This window comes from Canis lupus, chromosome 10 (genome assembly GCF_011100685.1).
Source record: "Canis lupus familiaris isolate Mischka breed German Shepherd chromosome 10, alternate assembly UU_Cfam_GSD_1.0, whole genome shotgun sequence".
Taxonomy (NCBI): Eukaryota; Metazoa; Chordata; class Mammalia; order Carnivora; family Canidae; genus Canis; species Canis lupus.
In genome coordinates this window covers 13,446,039-13,465,042 of record NC_049231.1, presented here as the reverse complement: position 1 = coordinate 13,465,042, position 19,004 = coordinate 13,446,039, and the positions used below count along the sequence as shown (strand labels likewise).

The window sequence follows — 19,004 nt, the reverse complement described above, 5'->3', positions numbered from 1 at the left end:
TTTGTTTTTCGTTGTTTTTTTAATCCCTTTGGTCTTTTAAACTTCTCCTCTGGGTTACCTCACCCTGCTTTCTTCTTGTCTGCTTACAGCACCTTGTCTTTTGTTCCGTCCTTCCCAGTCTTTATCCAGGGTCTGAAACCCAATAGGCTCCTGGATGTCAGAGGGAGAAGCCGGTGGCTGGTTCTAGGCTTGCCTTGCTTCTTGCTCAGCTCTGCGAGCCCTGCCCCTTCCTCCTCGTCTCTTCTTCTTGCTTATTCTCCTGGGGACTCTTGGCAGCAAAACCCCACACAGTGGGCCGTGGGCCGGTGAGGCTATTACAGCCTCACAGGGCTCAGAGGGGGAGCCGGTGGCTGGGAAGCTGCCATTGCAAGATGCAGGGGCACATCATGGTCCGGGCACGAGCTACGTGTTCTCCGTAGGTTTTAAAAACAAGGCCTTACGCTCTGAAGATGAACATCAGCCGGTCGGAGGATAGAGACCACACTGCAGATACGTCAACACAATTGGCTTCTCCAGCGCGAACATGGAACCCACGAGAACTAACGTGTATTAAATAACACTGGGCCGACACGCCTACGTCACTCTGTTGGATCACCTTGGACTTCACCACGGGCGGCGAGATGACTGTCAACGGATGAAGCAGTGATTCTTTTTCATAGACCGATCTCTTAACTACAGATACAAAGGTGTGAGGGCCCGGGAGGGGAAGTTTCGGGTTTCCATCAAATCACTGTAATCTGAACCTAGTCCTCAGATGACTATTATGCCAACAGTTTCTTGGTGAAATACAACTCATTGTGAATTCTGATTACATTTCCTATTCCGTCCCAAAGAGACAGAAAGGAAGTTAAGTTATATTCGATCACATTACCCAAAGCCACCTGGTGTCTGGGCGGTCATTGCCATGCAGAAGCAGACAGCCGTGCCGTGCAGGGGCCAGCTCTGGGCTGCCGGGCTCTGGCGCACGGCCTTGACCTCTTAGGCTTTAGGCAAGGAGTTCGTAAGCATCAGGAGCGGGTTACAAGAACACAGGTGTACCTGTGTGCTTTAATCATGGACAAAGGCGAATGACTTTCGCTCATGTTAAATGAATGAAGATGACGTCTCTTGAAACGCGAGCACGATTCGTCTCTTGCTCACAGCAACGTTACCGATTTTAATATATCCCGTTTCTCCAACCATATTCCATGAAGCCAAGTCCACAGGGTGGAGCAGGTGTACCAAGGATCTATTTCAGTGGGGATGGGCCGCTCTGGGTATGTGGATCACTCCTGAGCTCATAGAACAATGCGGATGGTCATTTCCCAAGCGTGTCGGCCACACCGATCCCCAGAGTTTGTTAGGATGAGGTTTCTGATCAAGACGGAGATGAGGCCGGTTTCCTGGGCAGCTCAGAGCTGCGGGGGCTGTGATGGACCCGTTAGGGTAGCAGCCTGGCCTCCTGTCTTTAGGGGCCCCAGACTGTCAGCAGAGTTAATAGGCGCACGTGCGCTATTTTAAGTCCACACAACAGTGCAAGCCCCGGTTCTCCGTCCTATTCTTAGCACACATTGCTTCCTCCTGGAAAGCTGAGTGTGGGTTAGGCCAGGAGTTCGGGCTCCAGCACAGCTCGGGGGGCCGCCCAGCTCCGGCTCCCGGTCCTCGGAGGGCGCCTAGCGTTACCGTCGGGCCAGGCAGGAAGGCCCCAGGGAACACAGCCTCAGGCTTTGGGCTTGAGAAGCCCCCAGTCCAGGCGCCACGGGGGTGATGCACCCCAGCTCCGGCGGTGCAGGGTGCTGCCCAGGGAGCCGAGGGGGAATGTGAGAGAAGTAGTGACTCCCAGAGAGAGAAAGAGGAGGCCCCGGGACCCAAGGGGCTGACTGGCTGCAGTGCATGGGCCTGGGGGGTGGGAGGGTGTGGGTAGGAGGTGGGTGGGGGGAGGCCGGGGTGGGGGAAGGCTAGGTAGGAAGCCTGGGGGGGGGCTGGGTAGGAGGCCGGGGGTGGGGGGGTGGACACCAGGTGAGAAGGGGGGGTGTAGGAGGTGGGAGGGGGGTGTAGGAGGTGGGAGGGGGTGGGGTAGGAGGGAGGGAGGCCAGGTAAGAAGGGGTGCTGGGTAGGAGGCTGGGTGGGGGGAGGCCAGGTAAGGAGCCTGGGGAGGCTGAGTAGGAGGCCGAGTTGGGGGGATGAGGCCAGGTGAGAAGCCTGGGGAGGGGGCTGGGTAGGAGACCGCGGGTGGAGGTGGGGTGTGGGTGATGGAGGCTAGGTAAGAAGGGGAGAGTCCAGGTAAGAAGTGGGGGTGTGGGTAGGAGGCAGGGTGGGGGCAGGTAGGAGGTATGGGGGGCAGGGAGCACGCACACACCCCAGTCCTGGGGTCCCTGTGCTGCACCCAGGGCCCCCCCACCCTGGTCTGGGTCCCCCTGCTGCACCCAGGCCCCCCCCCCTCCCCCCGGCACACAGCCCCTGGAGGAGGAGCGATCCCGGGGTGGCCTGAGGGCGCTCCTGAAATGCCGCAGCCCTGTGGGGCCCACAAAGGGGCCCTTGTGCGTCTGTTGATCCAGGGCCCTGACGCCCTGGGAAGGCCGTTTGGCTGCGCTACAGCCCTTCGCATGGTCTCCAAGCACAGATTTGCTTTCATTAAGAAGAAAAAGATCAAAGGAGGAAGGTCTCATCTTGAACCTCGCTGTCCTTCTCTGTCCTTCTCTGGGCCAGCCGCTGAGAAGCATTAGCAGACTATATATAACGATTGACCCTGACCCATGGATCTCTCTCTTGGTTTACTTTTTCTTCTTCTTTGAAAGGGGAGGGGCGGAGGGAGAGGGAGGGAGAGAACCTTAAGCCGACTCTCCTCTGAGAGTGGAGCCCGGCTGGGGCTCGACCTCACAACCTCGAGCCCATGACCTGACTGGAAATCAAGAGTCGGTGGCTCAAGCGACTGAGCCCCCGGGGGGCCCCGTGATGAACCAATTGATCCTTTGAAACACTTTTCAGCTTTTCAGCCAGAGTCTGCGGCACGTGTTTGGCTTTTTAATGCACTTCTCTCCCTCATCGTGCCAGACCGGGCGCCGGTATTTTGTTGGGGGGAGGAAGACTTCCAGTGCAAGTAAGACAAAAGCAGGTATCACACATGATATATCGGGAATTATGTGATGGGACGTGAACACCTACACATCCCGAGGAGATGAGGATTTCCTGGCCAGCCACTCATGGCACGGTCTTGCCAAATAATCACTGTCAACAAATGCTTGCACCCCAAGCTCTAAAACATTTAGTTGGTAGGAAAGGGCTTTTTTTTTTTTTTGTGAGAAATAACTCATTTTTGCTTATCCAGAGATTCTAACTCAATGAAGAATGGAGACTCCTGATGGAGAACTCGTGTGTTCAGAACAAGGAACGATAACACCCCTGCTGTGTGTTGTGTGTGTGTGTGAGGCTGCAAGACGTACCATTAGATCCTCATTTACTGATATGAGGACCCCTAATGAACATAAAGAACTTTAAATGTTAAATCTTTGACTCAGCACACATTTTATGGCAAGCAGCTCAGATAATCTAAAAACAGAAGAGGCCACGATATCTAGGTTGTGAGACTCATTTTTTTTTCTAGATAAAAGGAGAAAGCATGATTTCTACTTTGACCTCCAGAACTAAAATGTTACAGGGGAATGCAGGGCGAGATCCTGGATGGTCTGTCCTGTGATCCCAGCAGGGACGAGAGGCTTTTCACTGCAGGTGCTGGGATCGTCTGATGGGGAACTCCACACATACTGCTTAATGAGGATGCGAAGGACTGTCGCTCTAAGGAAAACTCTCCTGCACCACCTATGTAGGTTTGGTCCCCAACCAAGGAGTTTATTAAAATGGTCATCTGGACATTTCCCATATTGAGCTCCTTCCCATATTGATCCTGAGAACATCTGCAATTTATACTTACAGGGACTGAAGGCTTCGCAGGTTCTGCAGAGCTTCCGAGGGAACCTGTCCTAGGTGATTATTCTGCAGCATGCTGCATGTGAAAACAGATGAAGAAAAGCATTAAAGGAGGTTCACAATAATTTCTTTTTACAATATTTTATTTATTTATTCATAAGAGACACACAGAGAGGGGCAGAGACACAGGCAGAGGGAGAAGCAGGCTCCCTGCAGGGAGCCTGATGTGGGACTCAATCCTGGGACCCCAGGATCACGCCCTGGGCCCAAGGCAGATGCTCAACCTAATCAATAATTATATAATTATACGGTTAAAATCAATAATAACCGGCCATAGCAGTGCCAGGCACTGATTTAGGTGTCAGGGAAGCAGCAGAGCCTCAGACCGAGTCTTGGCCCTTTGGGGAGCTCCCATTCCTGTGTGGACTGAAAGATAATTAAATATGAACGGATGAGCGTATGGTATCAGACAAGGGATAGGTACTGTGGATAGAAAACAAAACATGGATTTGGGATAGATGGCTACAGGGGTGATATTTTTTATTTTAAAGGTGGTCAGAGAAGATCCTTCTTAGGAGGTGACAGTTGAGTGGAAACCAGAATGGAGTCAGGGAGCAATTCGTGTGAACATCTGGGAAGAATTTCTGAGGGGGGGGGGGTGGAGTAAGTGCAAAGGCCCAGAGGCTGGAACTTGCCTGACTCGTTCAAGGAGCAGCAAAGGATCCGAGTGAGGAGGAGTGAGTGAGTGCAAGAGGTTGGGAGAAACTGAGGCCATCCCATGGAGGCCTTGCAGGCTCCGGTGAGGCTTTAGGTGTGGCGAGAAACGAATTGAAAGGTTTATGTAGGGAAATTATAGGATCTTATTTATGTTTTTTTCCCCCCCTTTTTAAAAAGTTCAGTAGAATCGGCACACAATGTAACCCTAGTTTCAGGTGCATGACCTGTTGATGTGACTTACGCTATGTTCATCACACGTGTAGCGACCACGGGCCCCTACGTGGCTGTTATTACGAGGTCGCCTACTGTGTTCCTTGGGCTCTGCATTTTATTACTGCGACTTATTCATCCCATAACCGGAAGCCTGTATCTCCTACTTCCCTTCACTGATTCTGCTCACCACCCTTACCCCCGGCCCCCTCGGGCAACCATCAGTTTGTCCTCTGTATTTATAGGTCTGAGTCTGCTTTCTTTTTTTTTTTTTTTTTTTTTTTAAATATTTATTTATTTATTTATTTAGAGCGAAAGAGAGGCAGAGACACAGGCAGAGAGAGAAGCAGGCTGCACGCAGGGAGCCTGACATGGGACTCGATCCCGGGTCTCCAGGATCACACCCCGGGCCGCAGGCGGCGCTAAGCCGCTGCGCCACCGGGGCTGCCCTGAGTCTGCTTTCTGTTTGTTTATTCATTAAAAAAAAATTCAACTTATGAGTGGAATCATGTGGTATTTGTCCTTAGTCGGATTTATTTTCCTTAGCATAACACTCTCCGAGTCCATCCACGTGGTCTCAAGTGGCATGACCTCATCCTTTTCATGGCTGCATAATATTCTCTCACACACATTTTCCTTATCCATTCACCTACTGATGGGCACGTGGGTTGCTTTCATATCTTGGTCACCGTAAGTGACACCGCAGTAAAGACAGTGGTGCATGTATCTTTTCAAACTAGTGTATTTGTCTTCTTTTTTTTTAGTTATCTTTTTTTAAATAAATTTATTATTTATTGCTTAGTGTATTTGTCTTCTTTTGGTAAATCCCCAAGAGTGGAATTATTGGAACGTATGGGATTTCCATTTTTGACTTTTTGAGGAACCTCCATGCTTTTCGCCACAGCGGCTTACCTGATAGGCATTCCCACCATCAGTGGACAAGAGCCCCCCATGCTTTCTCCACATCCTCACCAGCACTGGTTTTATTTATGTTTTTAAAAGACCACTCTGATGACTATATAAATTAGGCAAAATGGAAATATGGATACACTAGGAAGCTATTCAGGATCCCCTTTCTTCTTGTGTGTGGTCCTATTTTAATACAGAGCTGTTGCACTTTTGCTCACAGGGGTTCAACAGTTCTTTTTAGGACGTGAGGACCATGGAATAGAAACACCTGGTAACAATGAAATAAAAAAATATAAAAAAAAGAAATAAAAATATATCGTTGCGGGCAGTGAACTAGCAAGGAAAAAAATCCCCATTAGATGCCTTGTATTTTGCTATCTTATTCATAAATGTTTACAACACCCTAATTTTGCAGGCATTCCCCCTGTATTCCATAGTTTATGTAAACCAGAGGCAGAAGACTATTTTAGGAAAGCAGACCTTTGGCGGAAACATTTTTTTTTTTTCAGAAACATTTCTGTTTGTTAGGTTACCAGCTTACATTTGGATCTCAGACCATTTGTCTAGTTCTCTTCTGCACAATGGACGTTTCTTTACATTAGGCGACCAGTGGGGATCCAGCCCCAGGGACATCTGACTCCGACCTTGGTGTGCTTTTTGCAGCACCTTGCAGCGTTCTCCTGAGGGGTATTTGCTCAATGTACAGATTCCCAGGTCACATGGCGGATGGTATGATTAAGGTACGGGTGGGTAGGAGGGTGGGTTCTTTTTTTAAAAAATATTTTATTTATTAATGAGAGACACAGAGAGATGCAGAGAGAGAAAGGCAGAGACACAGGCAGAGGGAGAAGCAGGCTCCATGCAGGGAGCCCGAAATGGGACTCGATCCCGGGTCTCCAGGATCAGGCCCTGGGCTGAAGGTGGCACTAAACCGCTGAGCCACCTGGGCTGCCCAAGAGGGTGGGTTCTTGAATCTGTCCACCTCTCCCCTGCCTCCAGCAGTGTCGCCTTGGGGAAATCATTCAATTTCTCCACATTTCAGTGACCCATAGTAACACCTACCCCGAGGGCTTACTGCCATGATCCCATGAGCCAAAGTACATGGAACAATCCTTGCTGCGTGGTAAGCATTCAATGAAGGTTGTCCCTTTTTGTATGAATTGATGGACTCCTTGTCAAAACGAGCAATATAATGAGATCATACTGGATGTGACATTTTAATTGACCAGAAGATAAAATGCACCCCCCCCCCAAAAAAAATCTGTGCCAGTGGTTCTCAGACTTTAGGGTTTATCAGAATTCACAGGAAGACTTGTTAAAAAAACGCAGCTTGCTGGGCCCCACCCTCAAAGTTTCCGGTTCAGTAGGTCTGGGTAGGAGCCAGAGATTTTGCATTTTGCACAAACTTTCAGGTGATCCCAGTGCTGAAGGGCAAAGGCACCACACACTAAGCATCACCCTCTGCTGCACTAAGTTGTTGCTGGTAGCATATGTCTCCTAGACTTGAGGCTACACTGAGCGGAGTCTTAAGGAGCAACCCATGGAATCTCCCCGACCCTTGGTCATTTATCTGTAAAATGGGAGAATAAGAGTGATGGATGGGGTGTTTGAGGTTTGAAACATGAAGGCGTTTATAACCCTTTCATCTGCACAGATACGCGTTTGTAAATAAGTAAGACATGAAAAATATTCAGAGGTCATAAAATTTATACTTTTCTTACCGCGGCTGAGATCCTGTTTAATCAGGAATAGAATCATGTCACTTGTGTTCCAAAAGTATACCGAGATAATTTCATTATTCAACTTGAATTCAGTTAACATTTCATAAATTAAGAGGGTCAAGTGTATTGGTTCCTTGGGAACAAAGTCAAATTTTAGGAAGCTCTCACACTATACATACGTGTTAAGGAACTGGGAAAACTGTAGCTTGAATTCCGTATTTTGCATAATTTACCTGAATATTACAATTTTACATTTCCAGGGTATGTTACACTTTTCCAAGTAGTTCTAATATATTATGTTAAACCACAGAAAGATTTTCTAAGTCACTCAGTAATTGAGTGATAAATTTAAATGATGGTAAGACACAAATAATGGACTTAAATCGATGTCTAAACTTTGTAGGTAATATATCACTCTATAAAGTATTTATTGGACTGTCCCTCTATGCTTTGCTAACCAAACAGTGGAACTATTAAAAGGTGGACTTCTTTTAAAAAAATTGTAAGATTGAAGTAGAGGATAAGACTTATTCAGATGGTTTTCCTTCATCAAGTAGTTGCAAACTCTTTCTGAAGTTTTATGTATCGGGTTTCAGAAAACAGAGCTTACATGAGCTTTGCCAATGATAATTTTTAGAGCTACTCCTGCACTACCTCTCAGCTATTTAATTTTTGAACTACTTCTACTACCAGTAAAATACCAAAATTATAATTAAAAAAAATCACTCAAGTCCTGATCTTTCCCTAAAATAAAGAACTTCTATTTAATTACTTTTAAATGACAAAATAAGAGCAAGTTATCTCCATTATATCCTTATAAGTCTCCAGTGAGTTAATTAAAAAATTCTGTTTTTGTTTAAGATAGCCTAGTGGGAGACAAAACAATTAAAGGGTTTATAGCACTAAGGAGTGCAATTAAAACAGAAGGCATTCACAACATGGCTACTGATTTCTTTTGCAAATACTCTTTATTCAGTGCATTGAATATCAGCAGAAAGCACTGAGAACTGAATATGGGTTCAGGCACTGTTAGCTTCATTTTTATCATTTGCATATGGGTGAGAAAAGAAAATAAAACACTTTCTCTAGAGACAGAGGATGGCTGCATCATTTTTTTTTTGTGCATCATATTTTCTTAATTTCTTTCTCTGATTTTCAAATACTAAAAATCTTAAAATATTTTTATTTTTAAAATTCATTAAAAATCTAAAATTTTTAAATTATTAAACATGCAAAATATTATTTCCTACAGCACCCCATGCTTCTTAATAATACAATGTTTGGTTATCTCTTTTGCCAACAGGACTGATTGAGAATAGGTACAGCGAAGCAAAGGGAGATGAAATCCTATGTTGCAAGGGGACTTCCAGGGGACTTCCTCATGATCGGTGGCTTGGTATTCCTTCTGCCTAATTGTTCTGCATTTAGATATCAAGTAACTGTGGAGGCTCTGTTGTAAGTCTATGTGGCAATGAGAGAATTTTGGCTACTGGTGACTTTCCTGCGGTGGGTTTTACCCATTACTTCCACATGGCTTTGGTTCTGGTGCTGGGTGGCAGGATGACTCAATGGCCTACACGAGAAAATGAACCTCGCAAATGAGAGCCTGGTTCAGAATTCCATTGGATTGGATATTTTGCAATACAGAACCAATAACTTATTTTTTTATGAGGCCAGGATACAGGGGTACTCTTAAATATTAATGATCTTCCAGAGTTCACAGTAGCAAGATTTCAGATATAAGAGAGTGCTAGCCAAGGAGGGCGTTGCTATCTTCATTGTCTTAATGGACTGGATTATTATTCTCTCCTCCTCTCTCTCGCACTCTCTCTCTTTTTTTAATAAAAAATCCTTACCCTCTCTATGCTGGTCAGGGACCCACGTAACTATAACTTTTATATTACCTTTCTTATCATGCTATACTGTTATCAGTTATTTCTTTCTTCCTCCTAGACCCAAGTCTCTCTTTAATATGAAATATTTTATAATACCCTCTTTATTATATTTAGATAAAAATTCATAAAAAATATTTACACATCATTTTGAAGAAAAAAGTCAGTATAATGTCCTGCCCTGACTATATTATGAAGGACAAATAAAAAGAAATTTATAATAAAGTGATACATGTATCATTACACACATGATGTTCAGATAGGAGACATCTTTATGAACGAGTCAGATATCTGCCTCTCCTTTTGATGAATAAGGTTGGGCACGAGAGGAACAACATGATCCGAAGCTATTCTGTTCAAGAAGAGGGAATGAGATTATAGGTCTTCATGGATGCTAGAATAAGAACTAGAGTTAAGATATATAACAGACTATATTTTTATGGGAAGGATGGAAACAACCTTTATTAAAATAAAGATAACATGTTAAGACAAATTTTAGATGTTCTAGGGGAGAAAGTCAGGAAATGTTAGACTCTCACAAATGAGCATGGATATTTTCACAAATGACTTCCTTATAGAGAAGAGTAGTGTCAAAATAATTCTCCACTAGGACAAGATAAAGGTAGGGTTGAAATACCACAGGGAACGTTTATCCTATGTTAAAGCTCCATCACACGCTGCGGCAAGCATTCATTCTCCAGTCGTTCAAGAGGTCCTGGAGAACATATAGGCAATGGGGAATTGAAGCCAAATTGGAAAAAGGAATATCACACTATTGCCTTCATAGAAGTTGGGTGGTAGACAGGGGTGGAGAGTGGAAGAGCAAGGTTACAAAAGCAACAGGCCACCCCCAATAAAGAAATTATTATGTAATCGTCACAACCTAGATTTTTTTTAAATGACTATTCTCCTAAACCTTTTAAGGGCCCAAAATACAAAGTATTTATAAAACAACCTCTGTTAATGAAATTCAGTGAGACCCTTATGTTTCATGTTTCTCTTCCGATTTAATGGCAATTATTTTTTAAGAAGTTTTACACCTCCGCCTTTATTCATCTTTAATTTGTTCTGTGGCTTTTGAAGTAATCCACCTCACTAACATTATTTTCAACTAAATATTTCATTCAATACCTGGAATAATGCATAAACAGAATTGTTCAATGGTTTTAAGAGAATATACTTATGCCATTTAACTTCTCCTGTACAAATTATCAGGCTTATGCAGAACTTCTTGTAAAACCTTTTAGTATTATTATGCATGAAGATATTATTGATTTCCATTTGGCCTGGAGGGACAGACTGACGTCAGGTCATGTGCGGGAGATTCCTTTATGCTGGGCTGAGTAGCACATCACAGGACAGTTTACTCTGTGCCGATCATCTGGAAAACCAAAGAGGTCCCCATGCATTTCCACACCACTCGGTGGCAGGCAAAGTGACCGTGGTTGAGGACCCTTGTTCTACTGTCAACACATTTTCAAAATATTTGCTGACTGAATTTGCTCATTGAGTATCAGTGGGCAAAGGAAGAGTGAAGACCCCTCCTGGCAGAGGTCTTGCTCCTCTAAGGTCCTCTTCAGGTGCACAGCGATCCCGCTGAACTGCTAAGTCTGAAACTGCCACTCCTATGTTGACAGCTTTTCCTTGAGTCCTCATTATGCCCAGAACAGGATAACGCCCGTGTGTTTTTGCCGTGATGTACACGATCCCCGGGACCAGGACCCTTTTCTATCTGTCCAGGCTCTTCTCCAGATACTTTGCACCTTTTGCCAAAGGATGAGTACCAACCTTCTTAGAGCTGCCTCTGTGTCTCTGGGGACATTATCCCCTCAGGTGGCCACCTGCTATGGATGGCTATTTCATAGGTGTGCCAAGGTTCAGCTCCCAGGTCATCTCTGGAAAAACATCTCTCCCAGGAAGCTAAACCTGACCCATCAGACCAGAGTAAACGTTTCCCAACCTCTGGAGTTCCACAGTGTCTTGCATAAATTTCTAGACACACTTCTCAGATGAATCAGAGATCTGTTGGTCTTCGTCCTACTATCCTGACCCCACAGCCCATCACTATATTATAAACTTTCCAAGGGTATGGACCACACCTATTGATTTTTGTATTTTTAGCAAAAATGTGTTCAATCCCGTGCATGCACACACATGTGCGCTCTGTCTTGCTCAGTACACCCAAAACACATTTTGTGAAGTGAATTAAAATAGTTGATTCTAGTATCATTTATTTAACAAGTATCCAAAATACTCTGTGGCACATACCTCAACCTTGACAAAACAACATCTTATTTGTCTAATCTAAACTTGATTAATTTATGACGCATTTTGAATGGTTCCAAGTATTTTGCTGGGTACATGGAGTTGTCAGTGCGCTAAAGAGTTGATGCTATAGCTCAAAATTTAACCACGTAATGAATTAACATGAGGATTTGGTAATAGGACAACCTAAAGAGATTTCTGACTAATAGCGAACCAAATTAAGCATAGGGGGATCAAACTTAACTATGTAAGCAGACCAAACTGATGGTTCTGCTGTTAAATTTAATTTTTAATGAAATGCTAATTTTAAATAAAACTGCTTTTCTAATAACCTATGAGTGTCTCATGCCAGTGAAATGCAATTCCCATTAAGGAGAAGTATATCAAATACCTCCCTAGAGTTCATAACTTTTATCTCAAGAAAAAAGGATATTTATCAGTATATTCTCTGAGATAAAATTTTCCTGGTTTGATTTTTTTTTTCTTTTTGGTATGATTTTCAACTCATGTTACCTATTTTCTCTACCTAGGTGACTTTTTTTTTCCCTACAGGAATAAAGTGAAAAAATATCTAGCAGTGAGTACTAGAAGAAAAACGTATTCAGTAATAGTGAATTTTCTGATGAACACACTGGGAAACTGGATATTAAATAATAAGAAAACTACCTTTACAAGTCTCAATGAATGAATGATTCTCAATGAAATAACTACTCAGTATATTTGTTATGCACTAGGCTTTTCTCTATTCACAAGTGGAACATAAACTTGGTGGAGGTTTTTTTTTTTTTTTTTTTTTTTTTTTTTTTAGCTAATCCTTATTCGGTGCATTACATGGAAACCAGCTTGACAAATGGTTTGAGGCTGTGGTCTCATGATGTCAGCATCATAATGATTTATTCACTTGGGGATGAAAATGATCCAAGACACTGTCCCCAACTTCATTACACAAAAGGAAAGGGAAATGCTCTATTAAGAGTTTGAGCTAAGTTGCTTCTTTAGGGGCATTTTAGATATTAAATTAGAAGAGAAGACATGAATTTCTTTTCATACATGAATCCAGCCAGGTATAATGTGGTTCTGCAGTACCAGTGAAGGTAGACTTGAATTTATTTTTTATTTTTATTTTTTAAAAGATTTTATTTATTCATGAGAGACAGAGAGAGACAGAGAGAGAGAGGGAGAGAGAGAGGCAGAGACACAGGCAGAGGGAGAAGCAGGCTCCATGCAGGGACCCCGATGTGGGACTCGATCCCGGGACTCCAGGATCACGCCCTGGGCCGAAGGTGGTGCTGAACTGCTGAGCCACCCCGGCTACCCAGTAGACTTGAATTTAAATGAATTATCTTATGGTTCTAAAGAGCTTATTAGAGGACTTTAGTCTTTACAAGTTAATTAGCATCCACTTGACACTAAAAACAGAAACATGACCAAAAAATATATAACAAATAACACTCTGTTTACTTACAGAACTTTAAGACTGTGAAGGCCAGCAAATGCTCCCTTGGGAATGTATGTCAAAGCGTTTCCGGCAAGACGTCTGTGGGTTTCAAGGAGAGGAGAGACAGTGAGCAGAGTTCTCTTCATGTGGAATTCATTTAGTTGTTAAGAAATGCAATAGAATTTTGTTCAAACCACAAACGCCAAAGATAACTGTAAAAAACTTTGTCTTGTCATATTCCGTGAAAAGTTTGTGTAAATTTCTAATAAAAAAACTGGCAAAAGAGATGCCTGCGAAGGCATATAATACATGACCTATCAGACAATAAATCATTTACTAGCTTAGACTATATGCAGTTCTCCTTTCTAAAAAATTTTTTTTATTTTTAAATTTTTATTTATTTTATTTTTTTTCTAAAAAATTTTATACAGAAGTTAGCAACACATAATATCCTTCAAAAATTGTATCGTCCAAATGTGATGGTCACATGATTTTTACAATTAACCTCTATAAGCATAAGTAACATAAGAGTATTTCTGTTGCAATTATCTCACAAAATACCCAACTTTCTTACTTGTTGGCAAATAAGAATGTAGACTATTACTGTTTCTTTCCCCCAAACCCTATCGGAAAAGGGTAGAGTAGCTTAATTAACGGTGTGATTGAGCGATGCCTTAAAAAGTGAAAACCAATAAAGCGTGTTTAGTATGAAAGACATTAACATGGTTTATGTAATGGAAGGTTTTGACATCATGAACCGGTAAAACTTAAAAAGCCTATAATGTTTTTCTGAGTGGAAAACAGTCAAGGTGGCAACATATGCAAAAAAGATGGGCAAGGTATGGCCCCCAGAGCATCCGGTTCAGTCCTTTTTCAAAGTCCCATAACCTTGGGTATTCGATGGTCCCACAAGATGGAAAATCCAACACCACCAACACAGTGACTCAGGAGAGCACAGGACCTTTTACGGAGCTGATCACACTGGAGAGGGGCGGGTAACACTGGGAATCAAGACACCCCTGTGTTTTCTTGATGGAGATGGAGATGGAGGTAGAGGGTGGAGGGGCCTACTTGACTGACGCTTATTCCTGAAGGGCTTAACAGCTTCACATTCATATTTTGATATTATCTCCAAATGAGACAGAACTCAGTTCTGCTGAGTTCCCCTGATGGGACTGAAATGGTCCCCTGACCATTGGGCGTGTGCCTTCCAATCAGCATCCTGTGCGGGTCCACACGCTAATAGTAAACTCTGAGCATTTTTTAAAAAAAGATTTTATTTATTTATTTATTTATTTATTTATTTATTTATTTATTTATTTATTTATGAGAGACCCGGAAACAGAGGCAGAGACCCAGGCAAAGGGAGAAGCAGGCTCCATGCGGGGAGCCCAATGCGGGACTCGCTCCCAGGACCCTGGGGTCACGCCCTGGGCGGAAGGCAGGTGCCCAGTCGCTGAGCCACCCAGGGGCCCCTAAACTCTGAGGATTGACGTAAGTAGGATCCCATACACAGAACTTCTGAATGGCGCTTTTCATACGTGCATTAGGAAGCATGATTTGTTCGATCCAAGTCAAATCGACTTGAAATGAGAATAGATCACAATTGTCATCTTGCTCTAGCTGTCAAGTACGTTTGTATTTCTAAGTTTCATTTCCTCCCTGATCCCGTGAAAGATGGAGATAACGTAGCTATTCAGGTCTCCCTAGCTCTGGAACTCTGGTTTCTCCGACTCGTCTTGGGTTCATCTGTTTTCCCTTCTGTTAACCAATCTAGTCATGTCGAGACGTGGACAGCTTTCACAGCGTGCTCCCCTGCCTTCCGTGTGGTGGCCACGGGAGTCTTTCTCAAACCCGACATAAATTGACTGGCTTGGAAGAGAATCGAGAAAAAATAAAACAAACCCAAAGTACAACAACCACAGACTGAATTTTCTACTCTAGTAAAAGTACCATTTTATGAAAGCTTTGTTTCGAAATATGTTGGTGGAACTGGCTTGCGGGGAAGAAAGTGATTTCCTCCTGCCTGTGGTCAGAAGAGTGTGAGGGCCGCCAGCGCAGAGCACGGTGAAGGCTTCCACTGCGAGTCGGTGACGTGGGAGTCAGCCAATATGTAACCGGGGTGGGTCCACGGGTGTTTTGCTTGTTTCCTATGAGGTTGTCTTTCTAGAACACCCCTTGAGGCTCCCAGGATGGCCTCCAGCCGGCCTCCCACATTGGATCCCCCACCCCCACTCATCCTGCGTCCGCTGGTGGTCTTTGGGACACCAACTCTGACCTTATCACTGCCCTGCTCAGCATCCTTCACCGGTTCCCAAGCCAGATGGAAAGGAAGGCCGCATCCTCAGCCGCCCCCGCCATCCAGGGCCTGAGCTGGGTGCTGGAGTGCGCGCACCCGAGGCTCGCTGGCCTCAGCATCCCCCCCGGCCCCTTGCTCTCCCTGCCCGGCCCTCTCAGCGACTGCATCACTTCGCTTTCCAAGCTTGATGGGCAACCTCCCCTTGGCCTGGCCCCGCTTTGGGGGCACTTTGTGCCTCTCTAGTGGGTTCACTGGCCACTTCGTGTCCGGTGTGCACTTGTCCCGTCACAGACATGACACCGGCTATTCCCTAGGTGTGGGAATCCTGTGTATCCAGGGTAGGCCCTTCTGCAGCGCCTGGCCCTGAAGGGGCTGCCCCATACATCGGAGTGGACACCACCAGCTGTCCCCTGCCTCCGTCGCCCCCTCCTTCCAGAAGAGCTGCCTGTACCCAGAGCTTAGTGGACTGTCCAGTCACCCGGCTCGAGACCACACCTGCCGGCCTTCCTTGGAGCCGCACCGGGCTGTGAGCAGAGCGCCGTTGGGGGGTCCTGGGTCACCCCCGAGAGAGGCTGCTTGTCCTCCGCTCTGCCTGACGGGGAGCTCCTGCGGGCAGCGCTGGCCTGGAGAGCCCTCCGAGGAAGGCGTGGCAAGGACAGGGAGGCGCAAGTGGCCCTGGGCCCCCGAGGGCTTCACGGGGCGCAGCCGCCCGGCCCTCAAGTCAGATTAATCAGCTGTCGAGGCTGGTTGGCCTCCCCTGTCACAGACCTTTCTAGATGCCGGGCTCGAGGGACCACGTTTGCAGCCAGTGTTCCGACTGCGGCGTCGTCGCCTCGCTTGACCTCCCTTGGTCCTCGCATGGTGGCTGGCAGCCACACTCCAAGCTCTCTGGGGCACTGCTGTCGCCGTGCTCCTGACAGCCATGCTGAAGCAGGGGGACATGGCCTTCCCCTTCCTTCCGGCAGCCTGTGCCTGCGTTGTGGGGTGCTGAGGAGGCCTGAGGGGGGCCAGATGTGCCTGGCTCTGACCCCGCCAGGTGCGCCCGGCCCGACCTTGCCAGGTGTGCCCAGACCCCACCAGGTGCGCCCGGCCCGGCTCCCACCAGGTGCGCCCGGCCCTGACCCTGTCAGGTGCGCCCAGCCCAGACCCCGCCAGGTGCGCCCCACCCGGACCCCTCCAGGTATGCCCAGCTCTGACCCCACCAGGTGCGCCTGGCCCAGGCCCTGCCAGCCTCCTTGCTAACGGGCCACGCAGTCGTTGGCGATGCCACAGCAACACGCCACACGAGACCCACTCCGAGAAACCCACCAGGGTAGGGGGCTGGCGAGCAGCGTGTGGGGCAGCGAGATAGTATTTCAGCCCCGAGGTTGCACGGGAGCCTCTCGGCGGGGACGGCGTTTCAGCGGACATTTGAGCCACGCGGGCCCCTGGGTGAGGGCAGCGGTCGTGCAAAGGCCCTGAGCGGGTACTACAGGGAGGCCCGCGCAGCCGGAGCGGGGTGACAGACGGAGACAAGGGCAGGGGTGACTTGGAGAGGCGCCCGGGCCTACCTCCCGCAGGGCTCTGGCGGCCACGGCCCAGGAGAGGGCATGTCATCAGATCTGGGCTTTAGGTGGTTTAGTTTTTGAAGATTTTATTTCTTCATTTAAGAGGAGGGGGAGAGCGAGTGAGCAGCGGAGGGGCAGAGGTGGAGGCAGCAGCAGGCTCCCAGCGGAGCCCGGAGCCCGAGGCTGGCCTGTACCCCGAGGCCCCGGACATCACCCGAGCCAAAGGCCGCCGCTTACCTGACAGAGCCCCCTGGAGCCCCGCATCTGTGCCTTAAACTGGTCCTTCTGCCAGGAGCTTTTAAAGGCGAGAGTGGAGTGGAAGTGTGTGTGTGGGGGTGACCAGAGCAGGTCAGGTGGGGGCGCTGGCGCAGGCATGTGGGGCAGGAGACAGGGAGGCCCAGCCGGCAGCCTCCGAGGGTCGGGGTGAAACACAGGCTGCCCCAGAAGAAGAGCGCTTTCTGTTTATGGCCATAGCGTAGGTCACTCACGTCGGCCGGCTACCCTACGTGCTGGTGCAGCCTGCTAAGGAGCTGCGTGTGGGTGGGAGCCGGTTACGGATCGAGGGCCCACTCAGGCTTGGCTGGTGACATGTGACTTGACCAGTTACACTGAGCTGACAGATAATGGTCATTTCATCCCAAGGGTCCCTAACTGCCCCTGCTCGCGGCCCGAACCTCAATGGTACCTTTCTGAGTCCAGGGCAGAGCTTTCAAACGTGGGCTCGGCTCCTGGGCCACCAAAGCCACCAGGGTCATCAAGGAGCCTTGATGGTTCCTGAGATGCAGACGTTGGAGATGAAAGGGAGGGAGTCCAAACTTTTTATTTACTTATCTTGTTAGTGGAAATCGTTGTCAGGCCAAATACCTTCCTATCACTTCCCACGCATTGTTTCTGTTTCCTGGGCGAGGGCTGCGAAGCCCAAGTCTGCATCCACAACTAACCCGTGGACCCGGGAACCTGTGCTTCCGGGGAGCTCATCCTAAAGGGATTCACATGGCGCTGTTAGCTACCTGCTGGGCTGCTGCAAGTCCCAGCTCACTGACAAAAACAACCGTTGACGGCAATCACTGGGTCCCCCTCTGATTTCTTCACCATGTGGGATGCTCTCAGGAACTCTAAAATCAAATACATATAAACTATAGAGGAAAGAAGGCTTTCAAACAAATACACAGATAATGAGAACTGTGCACACATCTTTCCTGGGATGATTTGAACTAACAAATCTCCGGCAACTGTTCCAGCCCCAGAGACCCACATACCATTGGTCTGAAAGTTTTTTTTTTTTCCTATTTCTAAAATTATTTCATGGGAATATCTCTTCCATCATCTTCATTTCTATACTAAGATACCACTTAATAAGGAAGACTTTTTATATATTTTTTATATGGCATAAAAAAACGTTTTTATTCCTAAAGATACTGCTCCAGATGTAAGATTCATGTTGTCCCTCTATTGTTAGTTTTACTGACAAGAGTCAGATGCTTGGGGACTCCTGGGTGGCTCAGCGGTTTAGCATCTGCCTGCGGCCCAGGGCATGACCCCGGGGTCCCAGGATCGAGTCCCACGTTGGGCTCCCTGCATGGAGCCTGTTTCTCCCTCTGCCTGTGTCTCTACCTCTCTCTCTCTCTCTCTCTCTCTCTCTGTGTCTCTCATGAATAAATAAATAAAATCTTAAAAAAAAGTCAGATGCTTAACTGGCTGAACCACTCAGGTGCCCCTATGTAACATTTTAAAATTTTATTTACTTATTAATCAGTTTATTATTATTTTTTTCTTTGTAACATTTTAAAAAAAGATTTATTTATTTATTTTGGAGAGAGGGAGGGAGGGGGAGCAAGGGTGCATTGGAGGAGGGGAGAGGGAGAGAATTTTTAAGCAGACAAGCCCGATCTGGGGCTCAACCCCAGGACCCTGAGATCATGATCTGAGTTGAGACCAAGAATCTGACAATTAAACTGACTGAGCCACCCAGGCGCTGCCCTCGCCGTGTAACATTTTCATTTTCCCTTACTTCATAGCAGGACATAGATCAGAGATTATTATAGTCCATATTTTGTAGGTAAAGATACCAAAGCTCAGAAAGGTTTTATGTAAAATGGA

General features: G+C 46.5%; 1 protein-coding gene across 1 annotated transcript in view; it reads right to left on the bottom strand.

The window, feature by feature from the left end:
- LGR5 (leucine rich repeat containing G protein-coupled receptor 5) overlaps window positions 1–19,004 on the bottom strand; it is a 127,141-nt gene that overhangs the window by 40,227 nt on the left and 67,910 nt on the right. Inside the window, exons 3-4 of the mRNA XM_038549570.1 lie at window positions 13,086–13,157; window positions 3,911–3,982 (exon numbers count right to left, since the gene is read on the bottom strand). Coding sequence (XP_038405498.1) covers window positions 3,911–3,982; window positions 13,086–13,157 — 144 coding nt within the window. The remainder of the gene's footprint in view (window positions 1–3,910; window positions 3,983–13,085; window positions 13,158–19,004) is intronic.